General features: G+C 50.1%; 2 protein-coding genes across 3 annotated transcripts in view; one reads left to right on the top strand and one right to left on the bottom strand.

Moving 5' to 3' along the window:
- The first annotated feature begins 399 nt into the window (after positions 1–399).
- SOD3 (superoxide dismutase 3) lies at positions 400–4,415 on the top strand. Its single transcript, XM_004579339.2, has 2 exons — positions 400–554; positions 3,265–4,415. Exons 1-2 carry the CDS (start codon positions 415–417, stop codon positions 3,998–4,000), a joined length of 876 nt encoding a protein of 291 aa, XP_004579396.2. The 5' UTR covers positions 400–414; the 3' UTR covers positions 4,001–4,415.
- Positions 4,416–11,034: 6,619 nt separating this feature from the next.
- CCDC149 (coiled-coil domain containing 149) overlaps positions 11,035–15,542 on the bottom strand; it is an 87,145-nt gene continuing 82,637 nt past the window's right edge. For both annotated transcript variants that reach the window (XM_058670255.1, XM_058670256.1), the window contains exon 12: positions 11,035–11,653. In XM_058670255.1, coding sequence (XP_058526238.1) covers positions 11,238–11,653 — 416 coding nt within the window. In that variant the 3' untranslated portion in view covers positions 11,035–11,237. The remainder of the gene's footprint in view (positions 11,654–15,542) is intronic.

Raw genomic sequence — 15,542 nt, 5'->3', positions numbered from 1 at the left:
GAAGGCAATGTGGCTGGGGCCCTGTGACCTGGGCATTTTGCCATCACCACACCTGTGCATATCTCTGAGAGGTGTGGAAGAAACATCATATACATCATCCGGGGCCAAAAATGAGTCCAGGACTGCAGCATTCAGGGGAAAACCCAAGGTTTCTAACACAGAGAGCCTTTGTGCACTTCTCTAGACACTGCTCTTTGTTGTTTTTGTTCCTGTGCCGGGTGCCGAAGGTCACTGGCTACGTCTGCAGGAGCTGGTGAAGTCACAAAAATGAAGACTTGGCAGAGGAAATCAGGGATAGGAAGGGTGGGGAGAGTTCAGCCAGAGGAAGAGGAGAAGGAAGAGGAGAGGCAGTTCTGTAAGGAGCAGTCTGGCTGGCTTTTCCTCCCTGAAGCAGCCCAATGACCTTCTTCCCTCATGCTGACCACTCCCCTGGGCAGGCTTCCGTGGGTTCCCACAAACAGCCCAGACTCCCGGAGTCAGCCCTGTGCCTGTGTCCGGCTGGGTGCTGCTCCGCACTTTTCAGGCAACAAAGCTCTCCTGGAAGAGCTGGCAAGGTGGGTGCCAAGTTCAAGTTCTTGTTGGTTTTGTGTGTGCCTGTTTGAAAGTGGGAACTAGAGTGGTGTAGCAGGATTCTCTCCTTGGCCAAATATCTGGCCCTTCTCTGCAGAAGAGATGTACACTTAAAAGCAGGATCGAGTGGTGCTGAGTGGGGAGTTGAGGACCTTGCGGACAAGGGAGATGGGCACAAAGATGCGTGTTTGCTTGTGGGACAGGGAAGAAGCTGGTTCACCTTTGGACTTCAAGGAGGAGTCCAGAAGGAGCTCAGCATTTAGAAAAGAGAAATTTCAGCCAGTGAGGCAGGTTGTGGGGGTGTGGGAATGACCAGAGACGAGCAGGTATTACCCAAACTTGGGGGCCTTCTTTGATTCAGGACCAGGGTTCCTGTCCCCCTTCTTGGATGTCCACATAATCCTCTTTTAGGCCCATGCACAAAGTAGGCCCCCCAAAAGCCACCTGGTGGTTCACAGCTCAAACTGGGAGGGTGGGAGATTGTAGGAAAAGGAACTGGTTGCAGGTGGCTTCCAGGGTGGGCCAAGAGTTTACCTGCATTTGAAAATGAATTTTCTTTTTCTTGTTGATTTATTTGTTTGGAAGGCAGAAGAGCAGGCTGACATGCACACACACACACACACACACACATATATATAAGTGAGAGATTTTCTATCTGATGGTTTGCTCCCCATTAACTAGCAATAGTCAGGAACTGGGCTAGGTCGAAGGCTGGGAGGCAGAAACTCCATCTGTGTCTCCCATTTGGCTGGCAGGGAACCAGTCCTGGTGCCCTGACCTGCTGCCTCCCAGCGTGGGCAGAATCAGAAAGTCAAAATGGAAGCGGAGGCAGGGCTGGTTCCTGGGCTCTCTAATAGGAATGTGAATGTCCCTGGTGGCAGCTTGACTGCTGTGCCATAACACCCACCCTTGTTTTTGCTTCAAGAGAAAAACATCTCTTAAAGTGTCTAAAATTACCCAAGCATTCTTGGAACAGAGGCTCAGGGATATGGCACAGACTGTCTATGTGCCAGGCTTTTAAGGAAAAACCTTCCAAGCTGCAAAGCCCTCTGGGGTGGCAGGACAGCCACAGGGGATCTCTGCTAATGGTCCCCAAAGCTCCTGCAGCAGCTTCTCTCTGATGGCAAAGAGCTTCGATGGGCTAAGAACTTTCTAGTATGGCCTCTGCATTAAACACCCTAGTAGAGAGGCACATGCTATGTGGCTCTGAAACCTTGGGTTTAGAGCAGGTCACACGCTTTCAAATCCTGCCCTCAGCTACTTAGTAAACTTAGTACAATGGGCATGACTCTTGCTTCTCTGGGCCTCAGTTGCCTGCACCTTAAAACGGGCATGAGGATGGCATGGAATAAGTGTGTAGGGTTCTGTGAGGACTGACACATGCACAGTGTGTTTCCTAGATGCCAGCTGTGCCAGCTGTCTTTTGTAAGCCCCAGGCCAAGTGTGTGAGGTACGTCACACTAGCCCTGCTTGCAGATAACATGGCGGCTCCGTGAGCAGGCAGGACCATGCACAGTTAGAGGCTGAGCATTTATTCTGCTCCTCAGAATGGCAGTAGACTCAGAAGGCAAGTCCCAGCATTCATTGTTTTTGTCACCACACTAAGCGATCTTTCTGTAGCGGCTGTGTGCAGAGGGAACCCAGGGGTCCCTACATTAGAGATGGAAAACTGTGGTGGTGAAAAGTTGGGACTGGAGAGAGGCGACTCAACAGCCAGCTCAGGTTTCTTAGAGGATACGCCTGAGAAGGCTGCTCTCGCAGGTGCAGAGGGCTTTACTGGGTGGGGCTGGAAGTGGGCCACCGTCCAGTTCTGCAGTTACAGATGGGGCTGGGGGTGGGGTTGGGACGACTGAGGAGTTTGGTCAGAAGGGGCTGAGTAGTTGTCAGGTGGGAAGTGCGCAAACTTATCAGTACATCTCACTCCCCCCTTGCTAGATCCTGGGGGAGTGCTAAATAGGTTTGTGGCTGAAACAAAACAAAATAACAAAAACGAGGCCTACAGAATGAGACTCTTTGGGGCTCAGGCCTGGTCATCTGAATTTTAGCAATCAGTGTCTGTTATCATGCAGTCCTCACCAGAGCCCCTGTCAGTTCTGCCTCCTCTTGCAAGTGCCAAATCCCTCTACTGTTGCCTCACCTAGTATCGGCAGTATCTCACCCTCAGCTGGCCCAGGTTGGGGGCGTGGTACCATTGACCAAGCCTGTAGACTAGGCTTTGGGGAACCCAGTCACCCCAAACAGCTCCTTCTGCTACACCTCAATCATGTTACTCAAGATGTCTCCCCAAAGCATCTTTGCTGCCTCCTCTTGGGCTGAAGCTGCCAGACATAGGCTATGCGCAGGGACCCCAAGGCTGTCGGCAGGCAGTTAGTGGGGATGTGGGGAGACTAGGAGAAATGGCCTGGGAGGGCACTGTACCATGAGGGTCCCTTCACACTGTGGCCACAGAAACCAGGGGCTGTGGCACTCTGGTGTTGGGTTCTTGTGACTTTCTGCAGAGTGGGTCTCATTCTGAACTTGAACTTCAACCGCAGCGCCCAGCACAGTAGAACATGTGCTTTCATCTATTGCCTAAGGGAACTGGCCAGTGGTCGTGGTGTGTGTATGTGTTAGGGGGGTGGGGGAGTGAAGCTGAGTAGGACGGTTTTCTGAGATGGGACGTTGCCAGTGATGAGGCTGAGGGATGTCCCGCAGGTGCGCGACCTTGGCCATGCTGGCGCTGCTGTACTCCTGCTGGCTTCTGGTGGCCCATGCTTCGGCTTCCGGGACCGTCCCGCACACCCAGGAGGAGCAAATCCGCGACATGCACGCTAAAGTGACAGAGATCTGGCAGGCCCTCACGCAGCGGCGAGTGGTTCAAGACCAGCCAACTGGGGTGCTGTACGCCTCCTGCCAGGTGCAGCCATCGGCAAGCTTGGACGCGGAGCAGCCGCGGGTCAGCGGCATCATCGTCTTCAGGCAGCAGGGGCCGGATGCCAAGCTGGAGGCCTTCTTTGACCTGGAGGGCTTCCCGGCTGAGGCCAACAGCACGAGCCGCGCCATCCACGTGCACGAGTTCGGGGACCTGAGCCAGGGCTGCGATTCCACCGGCCCCCACTACAACCCGCTGGCCGTGCCGCACCCTCAGCACCCCGGCGATTTCGGCAACTTCGCAGTGCGCGGCGACGGCCGCCTGTGGAAGCACCGCACAGGCTTGGCTGCCTCGCTCGCCGGGCCTCACTCGATCGTGGGCCGCGCCGTGGTGGTGCACGCCGGCGAGGACGACATGGGCAATGGTAGCAACCCGGCCAGCTTGGAGAACGGCAACGCGGGTCGCCGGCTGGCCTGCTGCGTGGTGGGCGTCAGCGGACCCGGGCCCTGGGCGCGCCAGGCACAGGAGCACGTGGAACGCAAAAAGCGCCGGCGCGAGAGCGAGTGCAAGACCGCCTAGCACAGCTAGGCTGCGCAGCCGCAGGCCTTCGCCAGGGCTCCAGGAAGCCCGTGCCTCTCCCACGTTCCCTTTTTCATGTAGGCAGAGACACCCCCCTCGCCCCCTCTCCTTTCCTCCAAGCCTTCCCCAGGCCTGTTCACCCTGGAGCCTCCTAAAGTCCCTGAGGTTCCTTCTCCACCCCCACCCTGCAAGCTCCCACCCCGAGAGCCTGAGAACCCGCTCTCCTTAGGTTCCTCCCAGGCCCCAGGGCCCTCTCCCTTACCTACCCATCTCCCACAGCGTGCCTAGCCTTGAGTCAGGGCCCTGCTGTCCACCAGCCACCACCCACTCCACAGGGAGATGCCCTTTGGGGGTGGGGAGGGGTGGTGGTTAATCATCTTCGCCTCGCACATTAAAAACTGCAGTCAGTCCTGCACCAATAGGTCCTTGTGTTTGTTAGAGGCTTAGGTGTTTGGGTTTTTTGTTTGTTTCAGTTTGGTTTGTTTTATATGACAAACGTATTCCCCGAATCCCTGCGGGCCTCCTCACCCCTTTCCTCCCAAGGCCACTGGTAACAGACTCACTCCGAAAGATTCCAGAAGAAGACGGCTTCCTGGGTTACCTCCCGGAGCTGTGGAATCCAAAGGGTAGGAGACGATCTCTCAGGCTAAGGCCCACCTGCTAGCTGTGGCTTTCTCATGTGGGCTGGATAGAGGTCCTTGTCTCACCAGGTCTCCAGGAGTGAGACAGAGGGTGGCAGTGAGCAAGCCAGCAGAGCTCAGTGAGGTGGGCATCCCACAGGCTGCGTGCGCAGCTTGTCAGGCCAAACTGTGAGCACGTGGCCACTCCACATTCAGCCTGGGGTTTATGTGGGGAGAGAGTGTGCTTCTTCCCGATGCTTCTCCTCCCTCTTCTGGGATATTGATGGAAAAAGGGATTTCCAGGTATGAAATCCCCCAAATTCCTCCCAGGGTTTCATTATCCAGAGTGGTGAAACTCTGGAGCCCACAATAATAGCACCTAGCACCCTTGGCCAGGGCCAGGGAGGTTCTCCTGGCATTTCCCAGCTTGCGGTGGGCTGTTGGAGCTGTGATGCTCACGGATGCTGGGCTGCTCCCAAGGCCGCTGTGCTTCCTCCTGCACAAACCTCTTGCCCTTTCTTTTTGGTCTCCCTGGCACACGTGGCCTGTCTACCTTCCCCTAGCGGTCCCTCAGAGGCAGCTCCCAGTCCTCCCATACTCACAAGGCCACACGTGAAATGGCACCTCAGTTGGCACCCCATCCCCAGTGGTGGTTTTTGCTGCTAACCAGGATTAACTTGTAATTTGCAAAGTCCTTCCTTGAACTCAAGGTGACAACAGGAGAGAGGCAGTTTCCTGCTGGCTCTGCTCTGCCAACTGGTTCCAATGGGTTTGAGCTAACTGGAACCTCATGGGTCTGCACTGGGAGGTAATTAGCAAGTGGAGTCTCTATATAGGCTGAGTAGACCTACAATTAAAATCTGGGGAAGTGAGACAGCAGTGACATAGCAACACATGGTAGAGAGGAGTAAAATGCTCCACTTGCCCTCCACTCTGCTCCACTCTCTTGATTCAGGACAATTGAGAGAACTGTGACTTATTTTGCAGCAGGAGGTAGGTTCCTTCCCGTCCCTTGCCTCCTGGCTTACTCCCCTTGAATCCAGGCATGTACTGAAGGATTCCACTTGTAGACCCCTTCCACTTCTGCCCCTAAATGAGAATGCCATTGATGTAAAGAGAAGCAATGCCAGGAGAGCAAATCATAGCTCCCTGCCAGGGCAGAGGAGGGCATTCAGCACAGAGGCTGGCAGATCAGGCTCAGAGCCCAGCTCTGCCACACTTACATGCTGTGTGACCTGAACAGGCCACTTCATGTCTCTGAGCCTGGGTTTCCATCACACTGGACTGCTCTGAAGATTATATTGTCATTTATGAGAAGCAAACACAGTGTGGCGCCTTCACCTACTTAGCACCAAGTATGTGTGTTGGTCCGCCTTGTGAGGCAGTGAGGCTCGCGCAGGCAGAAGGATTCAACGGAGGGAAAGATGGACACCTCTGGGGTTTCTAAGAAGGATTTCAGCTTTCATGAGAGGCTGGATGTGATGAATCCTGTGATCTCTGGGGGAGACGAAGCTTAGATGAAGGGAAGATTGTGGGCCCTAAGGCAGACAGCTGGTTCTCAGCCAGACCTGACATGTGCAGCCAAGGCTGCCCATCGGACCCCACTTGACCCCCGGAGTCTATTTTTACTCCTCTCCGCTTCCAGATCTATTTTGCTAATCTCCTTATATTCGCTGTTTTGACTTCCCAGCCAGCTTGCTAATCAGTTTGCCTATTTGACTCACAGGGTTTGCATTTGTCACTGGGACTTAAACACACACTTGTTTTGGTTTTTTTGTAAAATTAGAAGTGTTTGAAGTAATGACTCTACCTAGACACAGCTGGTAAAGTGAGAATAATGCTCAACTTTGCATAGTTTAAACACAATGTAGATAATAATTAGAAATGCTATCTTTAGATGTTTAGGATAAGCTTTTTCTCAGAATTGCAGTAATTTTTTCCCTCCAAGTGGTGCTTTTTAGTGCATACGTACAGAAATACTAAAAATGTAAGAAAATAGAGCAAATCAGTGAGTGCTTTGGTCAACTCCAGAGATTGCAGGAAATAAACCAACTGATTTTAGATCTGCTTTTTTTTTAAACTGAATGCATAAAATCTTTACATTCTCTGTGCTTTTCAAGACTTCCATGTGATAAAATGACTTTAGGTGACATATTGCTGCAAGATGCTACAAGCAATGCTTGCTTCACATTTGGCCTGCTGTGAGGGTGGGCAGGAGAACAGTGCAGATAGTAAAGGTATTCATCATCTCTATCAGGAAAATGATCAAAAATTTTATTTCAGGTAACAAAATGATACAACAATGATGCGTGATGATGCTAGAATCCAAGACAGCAAAGCCTGCAAATGACTACAAGTTACTTCTTCCTTTCAATAAAACCATAAAACAGCAGCTTTTTTTTCCTTTTTAAAGCCAATATAGGTCATCACTGGCCACAGCCAAGCTCCCCAAACACATAAATCCTACAAACTTTTAGGTGTGATGCAAACTTCCCCTATGATTCCAAAAGGAAAAGAGGCAAAATGAAAATGCCAAGCAGCACAGCTCCAGCCATCAGTTTAAATTGCCTCCATGCTGCATCCACTTGTTTTGTTTTGCTTTTGTGAGCAGCTGTAATACCGAGAGACGAACCTTCTTAGTTTTTCTGCTTCTCTTTCTAATTAGATTCACTTCCGAGCTCCCAACTGCAGCTCCCTGATCTTCACATTTTTCTCTGTTCAGAAAGACAGCCGGGGGAAACAGGACTATATTAAAGTAGTGAGCTGAGGGCTACGCTTTGACTTTTTGACATCTCACCTGGAGCCATCCGAAGCAGCCTTCACCCTTTAGGAAGGAGGAGGACCATTTCCAATGCAGGCTTCCAGAATGCAAGCAGGGGGAGCAGGTGCTCAAATAGCGACTTCTTTCAAAGAGAAGTTGGGTACCAAGGCATCCACTAGGCTGCAGAAGCATGGTGATGCCAGGAGGGCTTCCAGTTATCAGAGGGGCAGGCAAACCAGAGGGCACAGCCATGCTGTCATTTTATTTATTTATTTATTTATTTATTTATTTATTTATTTATTTACTTTTGAGTGGCAGAGAGAGAGGGGGAGATCTTAGCCACTGGTTCATTCCTCAAACACTTGGAACAGCGGAGGCTAGGCTGGGACCAAAACCAACAGCCAGGTATCCTATTCAGGTTTCCCACATGGATATCAGGAACCCAATCCCTTGGGTCTTCACCTGCCATCTCCTTCCATTAGCAGGAAGCTGGAATTCAGTCCAGGCATTCTGATGTGTGACATGTTGCACCTTAATCTTTACCACCAGGCCAAATGACTGGTTCCTCCTGTCGTTTTTAAGGGACCTCAATGAGCAAGAAGTTGATCTTGAAAGTTTCTTATAGAAGGGACTGAATTTGGCAGACCATGTAATGAACTTGGGTGCAAATACACCCAGCAGGGGTAACACAACAGAAATGTACTTCTACATGGGGAACAGCTAATAGGAGAGCCCTGTCTAGACGTGTGCATCGGGATGGCAGTGCATGTTTAAGAGTGAGGCTGCAAAGGCAGAGCACTGACTGGCAAACTCCACCAACGGAGGTGCAGGTTGGTAGTCAAGAGGAGGCTCCAGCCGGGAGGTCAGCATTAGGAGCCTCCCAGGCCCCATGACCTCTGGCAATAGCTGTGGGAACCGCAGGAGGTAGGAGAGGATGGGGAAAGGATGGTGAGCAGGGGAGACACGGAAAAAGGAATTAGGAATGAGAAATGCCCAGTTTTACAAACCCCAGTCCATTTTCACAGGCCTTAGTTACAGGGAAGACACACTCATACATACAAAATCCACACTTAGAAGCTCAAAGGTATAGAGCAATCACAGGAAATGCAGAGTGAGCAAACAAGCTTTCACTAAGAGACCTGTCAGCTCGGCTTCATTTTTAAAGACTGTTCTGCATTCCACTGGCAAGTGATCTGGAAAAAGACAAACCCATTTGAAGAGGCAAACGGGGGTGGGGACATCCCACCCACAAAGCAGAGCTGTCCTGAGGGAGCCAGGGACCCAGGGAGCCAGGGACCCAGGGAGGGGGATGGGAGTTTAGTCAACCCAACAGCTGCCCCTCCCTGCAACTCTAAACTTATCAGTCACTTGTAGTTCCTGCTTTTTAAAAGAAGATGTGGTGGGTAGGAAGACAATACAGTTGGTGGCCTGATCAAATCCACATCTACTCCCCACTTTCCTATCATTCCCCAGACATGAATTTTGAGACTGCTTGTCCAGGATGGTCCTTCCTCCCAGGCAGTCAACCTGGATGAATCTAAACCCTTGTTATCGTGAGGGAGTAGCTGGTGGAGGAAGGCCAACACCCAGTTTGTGGATGACTTTCTTGGCAGAACCAGCCCTGGAATTCCTGCAGTAGAGTTCATCTCCCTACATATCTGCAAGGACAGCTTGGAGCTGAGAACACCACAGTGGATGTGGTGTGATCTGGTGACAGCAGGGGAGGGAAGGCATGCAGCATGCTTTCACCGGGGCTTTTTAATCCTAAATCATTGCTAAAACTCTAATGTTTGTGGAACAGAAGAACCAGTCACTGAGTGGGACTAGCAAAGGTGGGAGTGTGTCACTTTTGTGCATGGGATGCTGTCATAGCTACACATGTGCTAAGATCAATTCATTGGCCCCTATTCTATTTAATGCTACAAGACCTCCCCACCCTCATCCTCCAAAACTGACTGCACTCACAAAATTGACCTTTGAACCTCACCTGTCTGGAACTCACTGCTGGGACTTCAGGATAAATCCTGCTTAGGAGAGGATGGATGAGCCTGGCTGATCATGTGTCAAAACTAGGGCTTTGGCAGGGGCAGGGGCAGGAGCGTTTCTTTTGTCTCTCCATGTATCTCATTTACATGTGTTTTCCTTTGGTGGCTTTGTGGCTTAGGCAGTGGAGCTGAACATTTGCAGCCACTTTAAGAGCCAGTCCAACAGGAAATTCCTTTCTGTGCCTGCTGGCCCCAGTAAGCTCTGCAGCTGCAGAAGTGACTTCCCCTGCAGGGAAACAGTGGGCATGGGTGGGAGACAGGCTGCCAGGGAGAAGGAGCCTTGGGGACGGGTGGTCAGGAGGTGTTGGTGTATTCTTGCCAGGGGTAATGATGCCCAGATCCCCATTTTGCCAGGGCGTGGCCTGGGTGAGGGGGAAGAAGGCAGCTGGGAAGCCACCCATCTGGACAGCGCCCTTCTGGTCTGTGTGTGCCTTTGCTTGGAGTGAGGCAACACAAGGTCTGGCTGGGCTCCCATTCTCCCAGCAGCGTTGAGGCCAGAAAGTGCAAACTGGCAAGGAACTTTCCCCCGGATGGCCACTCACACACGGGTGTCACGCCTTGGATCACAAGCCTGGTACAGATGTGGGGCTTCCAGAATGACTTTTGGCCTCACTACCCTTCTCAAAGTAGAGATCTGTGCTGTGTGCCCTGGCATTAGGCTTCGGGGGGTCGGGGAGGGGGTAGGGTGAGAACTGAGTTCAGCTCTGACAAACGGCCATACTTTGTCAGCTTCTCCAGCCCCAAATGCTTCCCATCAAAGCTCATTTTAACCCCCAAAGAAAAGCCAAGGAGGACTGCCCTTCCCATCCTCCCATCCCCGGCCTTCCTCTTGGTTCCCCTGTCCCAGCCACTAGGCTGGAATGATTTTAGTTTTCCTCTCTCTTCTCCCGACAGAGCCTCAGAGCTCTGCATTTGGTTTTCAAAATCCTAGTCCCTTGGGTACAAAGGGGACGCCCTTAACATTGTACAGAGGGGGCCAAAGTTTTGAAATTTCAAATGATCCAGGAAACTGGACCAGCCCTAAGCAACTAGCTTATTCCTCAGACTGAAAGGGCTCTAAAGAGTACTTGGGCTGGATCTCTTACCACTGCTCAGAAACAAAGAGCCAGAAGGCTGTCACTGCTGCTACCACTGTCGCCGGGGCGTCTTCTTGCCCCACCACCAACGTTTCAGATCAATGAGTCTTCCCAGCTACAGGCTGGAAAGCTCAGCCCCAGCAGTCAGCAGCCAGACCTCAACAGGGGCTGTGGATTGCACATGGCAGCCCAAGCGCCTCAGACCTCAAGTCCCTTCTCACCTGCCAGTTGCACCTTGACAGACAAGGCTGCAGGCAGCATGCCAGGAGCACTCATGCGGTGGTCCTGACATGTTGAAGCCCGGCAGGGGCCCCACAGCCATGCTGCGCTCAGTGACACCTTTGTCTGCCACCACCTACCCTGCCCGTCACCAGCTCTTCCACTCACTTTGCTGGCCAACATCAAATACTAACAGGAAAACATCATTATCTCCAACGAAACAAATGCTGCTGGAAAGACAGGTGCTGAAAATGACCATGTGGCAGACACAAGGGCCACGCAGCTTCCACAGAAAGAGACAATACCAAGAAGCTCAAGGTGCCACATTTAATAACTCAGACCCTTCAGCCATCCTCAGGACATTCACAGTTCACGAGGGGCCTGGAGCTTCTCTCACCTGCAGGCTCGAGGCTGTTTCAGAAGACAGTGGCATGAGCTGCGTACCTGTGATGTGTCATCATTCCCTTCCTGCCCCTGGTGCCCTCAACATGCCAGCGCCTCCACTCCCTCAGGCCTTCATGTGCCTCCACCCTCTAGGCATCTCAGGCTGTCTTCCGGAGGAGCAACTTCCACTGCTGGCTGGCTGCACTCCAGGACGTCCGAGCAACAGGTAAGGAGCTCCCCACCGCTGGTGTCACCAGGGGAGGTTGGCCCAGGCTCGTTCCTCTGCATCTCCGTGGGGTGCTCTCTGCTGATCCGGTCTGCTTCTGAGGTTACCTGTCCCTGTGCCAGTTTTATGAGCTCCATTCCCAGCTTGTTTCCTTCTTCCTGCTCAGAAGGGAATGGAGGCAAGGCAGGATGAAGGTACTTGCACTGGCTGCTGGGGCTCAGGTTTGCAGGGGAGCCCACAGTGGGTCTCTCAGCATCCTTAGGCACTGTCAATCCCTCAGAAACAGCCACACAGTTTTCGTCTCTTTGCTTGGAAGCTTCCCCTGCAAACAGAACAAAGACAGCATGGGACTGCTGCAGCCTAGTTAGCTGCTGGCCTCCCACCCAGGCACGGTACCTGCTCCGAGTAAGGACAATGCTGTGGAGGGCACCGTGGCCCAGGGTACCAGAGGACCAAAAGGTAGGAGCAAGCCAGGTCTCTAAGTGATTGTGAGTCACTGATCTAGAAAGGGACAGTCAAGCCACCATCCTAACCAGGACTTTGAAGCATCTACCAAATCCCCCATTTCCATCTCTGATGTTGCTCTTTGTGTCCATGAAATACTGAAACAAAGGATCAGGTTTTGCAGCCTGGGGAAGACTTCAGTTTCTTTAATAAGAATGAAGGTTCTGGCTTCCTTCAGAGTAGGAGACAAACAGACAATGTAGGAAGAATTTGTGCCATCCATCCCCTCTCCTCAACTATCAGTGCTTCACTCTGGGATATAGAAAGTGAATGTCGCAAGTTCAAGTGAAGCACCGTATGCAAGGCTGTATCAAGCTCCCGTGCCCCAACCTCAAGTCCCTTCCTTATAAACAGAAATGCCTGTGCTGCCTCCGAAAGGCAGTGGGAGAGCTCTGGCATGGAGAGCTGGGTTCCGGTCCCCTTCTCCCTCCTGTGAGCTTTGGGATCAGGATGACCTAAGTGGAGTCTCCCCCAGATCTCCCGATAGCGGTAGCTCTGCATCACAGCCGAGCAGCTCGGAGCAGTGAACTCCGAGTGCCTGCATGTAGGCATACCATGCCACTCACTGAGTTTCCCCAGAAGCCAATCTGTTCCTGGCCCTGAGGCCAAGCCATTGGGTCGATTGTAGACTGGGTATAGGTCCTGGTCTAGGATTGGGGGAGCCTTGAATACACTTCCTGGTATGCCCAGAGGGGCCACTATAATAGGGTAATAGCCCAAGGTAATCAGATTGCAGACCTATGGGATGGCCGGACAGGACCCAGAACCTGTACTGGTTACATCCTCCTGCCTGAGACAGCACCAGAGCCTTCCCTAATCCTGCTGATCCACTCCTGCTCCTCCCAGCCTCCTACATAGATTGCTGACACAGCCCTTCAGGTCTCCACACACAGGGTTCAGTTCACCTCTTGTCTAAACAGAAGTCCACTAGCTAACACTGTGGGCTCGTCTGTGCCTGGAATGTGAACCTTACCCTAGAGCATGACGTGTGAGAACAGAAGCCTCATCTGACTCAACCACAGTGTCTTGCACATTCTAAGAATTCAACCATATTCAAACAATGGTGTCTTACGATCCTTTTTTTAATGAAAGTACAACATACATATAGAGTTCTTTATACTTTGTAAGTGTGCAGCTCCATGCAGTTCCACACAGTGAAAACACTCACAATAAATAGCAATTAGAATGAGAAATACAATAGTACCAACTCTACAAACACTTCACAGTCCCCTTTTCCTTCTACCAAAGGTAACCACTCTCCTCACTGTAATTATTTCACCTCATTAAAACATTTATCTAAGAGAAAGAGTAAGTGAATATGTTCCCATCTGCTGGTTCAGCTCTCAAATGGCCTCGATAGGCTTCGACCAGGGGCTGACACCAGGAATCTGGAACAAAACCTGCATCTCCCTTGTGGGTGACACAGACCAGAGGACTCAAGCTATCGCCTGTTGCCTCCCAGTGTCTGGATTAGCAGGAAGCTGGATTGGAAGCGGAGCCGGGACTCAAAATCAGGCATTTTGATAGGAGATGTGGACAAATAATTCATTTTTTAAACTTTTTATAGTGCTCTTACTATGCGGATTCTTGTTTGTATTTCATTCCTTTTGATCCACAAAAGGTTTATGAGACTTACATCATGTATAGATTCATAAATTTGCATTCACCACAATGTTGAACAAACATCTAAATGTCAAGTGAAAATAGGTAGTTCACAACAAAAGAAATACCAATGGACCAAAAACAAGAACTAATTCATAACATCACTCATTATTAGTACCCCAAATCACAATGAGATGCTGTCTTCATCTCAGACTAGCAAGAATTAAAAGGTGAGACAAAGCTCAGTGTTGTTGAGGGTACAGAACAGACAGAACCACTCATTCGCAGAGAGAACAATGGGCTTGGCATTGCACCTCAATGAATTAACTTCGCATGCTCACACCCAATGTAGGAGTACCTGGTCTAGCTCCAGCTACTTCATGTTTCCAGTCCAGTTTCCTGCTGATGTGTCTGTCGATGGCTCACGTATATGGGTCTCTGTAACGCACATGGGAGACCCAGATGTACTAACTGGCTTCTGGCTCCAGCCTGGCCCAGCCCTGGCTGTTGCAGGCATTTTGAGAGTGAATCAATGGGTGGAAGATCTCTTTTTCTCTCTTTCATTCTGCCTTTCATATAAGTAAGTAGATTTTTAAATAAATAAGAACTCTTTTTAAAAAGGAGAATAAAAATTAGCAAAACTCTTTTTCATGCCATAATTCCATAATTAGGAATTTACTTACATCTGTCAGCTCAAATATTTTAAGATACACATCCCAGATGTTCAGCACAGCAGTGCTTAGTAGAAGAAACTTAAGAGAGGATCAGGGCAAAATAGAGGAGTATGTTAACCAAACCCAAAGTTTTCTCCAGTGGTACAAGCTCAGTATCACTTTTCCAAAATGCTTTGGACCAAAAGGGTCTCAGGTTGTCAGATGTAGCACTGTTTGAATGTTGTTGAATGTTACAAGGGGGTATCTGGGGGAGGGAGTCCAAGTTGAACTATGAAATCCGTTTATGTTTCACAAATACTATAGACAGACATGCAGCCTGAAGGTAACTTTATACATTATTATTTGTGTGTCTTCATTCAGACTGCAGCTTGTCACATGAGGTCAGCTCTGTCTCTGCCATGTGAGACCACATGAGGCAGCAGCCGTTGCAAGCCTGGACGAGGGTTCTTGCTGGATGCTGGACTTCCTGTGCTCTAGAACTGGGAGCAGTAGGGCTGTTGCAGGCACCCTGTCTCTGGTGTTGTGTCACAACACACTCCAATGATGCTTTATCTGCCCACTCTTCCTGCCAGGTGCCCGTCACAGTTTGGGTATCGAAGACTGAGACCCAGTTCCCCAAGCTTCAGCTGGCCGTGACTTTTATCATCACCAGAGCATCCTGAAGGCAAGTGCAAGCCATGCCAGATATTGTTGAAATCCAGACCCTGGCAGGTGATGGCTGTGAGAATTAAATGTGAGTTTGGAAAGATTATTTCAAAACACAAAAATCGAAGTCTCTGGTTAGATATTTATTTGAAGTTAAATACTTAGATAATGTAAAAAGTAGATATAATCTAAAGTCTTAATTAAAATGTAGCTTAGCAATTCTGCACTATGTAACATTATTACATTTGTGATCCTTTCTTGTTTTAATACAGTGTATACAAGTATTTACTAATATGACTAGCATGGGATTTAAAAATTTTCTTGCTTTAATTAAATAACATGTTTTTAAAAGTTTTTTCCCTAATCAAGTATTTAAAGTTTTAAGAAACTTAAAAATGGCTTTATGGCTGACATTTATTTGTTGATTTTAAAATAGCCAAGGTAGAAGATTTGGAATGTTCTTACCAGAAAGAAATGATAAAGATCTTGGATGAGGCATATGCCAATTGTCCAGATGTGATCCTATGTATATATGTATTAAAATACCACCCTGCACCCCATATGTATGCTTCTTATGTGTCAAACATTTTGTATGGCTGAAGTCTAGTTAAAAATGCAGTGGGGCTGGCCCTATGGCACCAGTGCAGGCTCTCCATATGGGCTTGATCCGAGTCCCGGCTGCTCTACTTCTGATCCAGCTCCCTGTTTATGTGCCTTGGAAAGCAGTGGAGGATGGCTTAAGCGCTTGGGCTCCTGCACCCATGTGGGACACCTAAATAAGCTCCT

The sequence above is a fragment of the Ochotona princeps genome, chromosome 11 (assembly GCF_030435755.1).
Source record: "Ochotona princeps isolate mOchPri1 chromosome 11, mOchPri1.hap1, whole genome shotgun sequence".
Taxonomy (NCBI): Eukaryota; Metazoa; Chordata; class Mammalia; order Lagomorpha; family Ochotonidae; genus Ochotona; species Ochotona princeps.
The sequence above is the reverse complement of the archived record's forward strand: the minus strand, read 5'-3'. Positions and strand labels throughout refer to the sequence as shown.

What these genes read in the sequence shown, in the direction of transcription:
- SOD3 (XM_004579339.2), top strand. Translation starts at nt 415, where the DNA reads ATGCTGACCACTCCCCTGGGCAGGCTTCCGTGGGTTCCCACAAACAGC. An exon ending in CTCCTGGAAGAGCTGGCAAG is followed by an intron (nt 555 to 3,264) that starts GTGGGTGCCAAG and finishes GATGTCCCGCAG; the next exon opens with GTGCGCGACCTTGGCCATGC.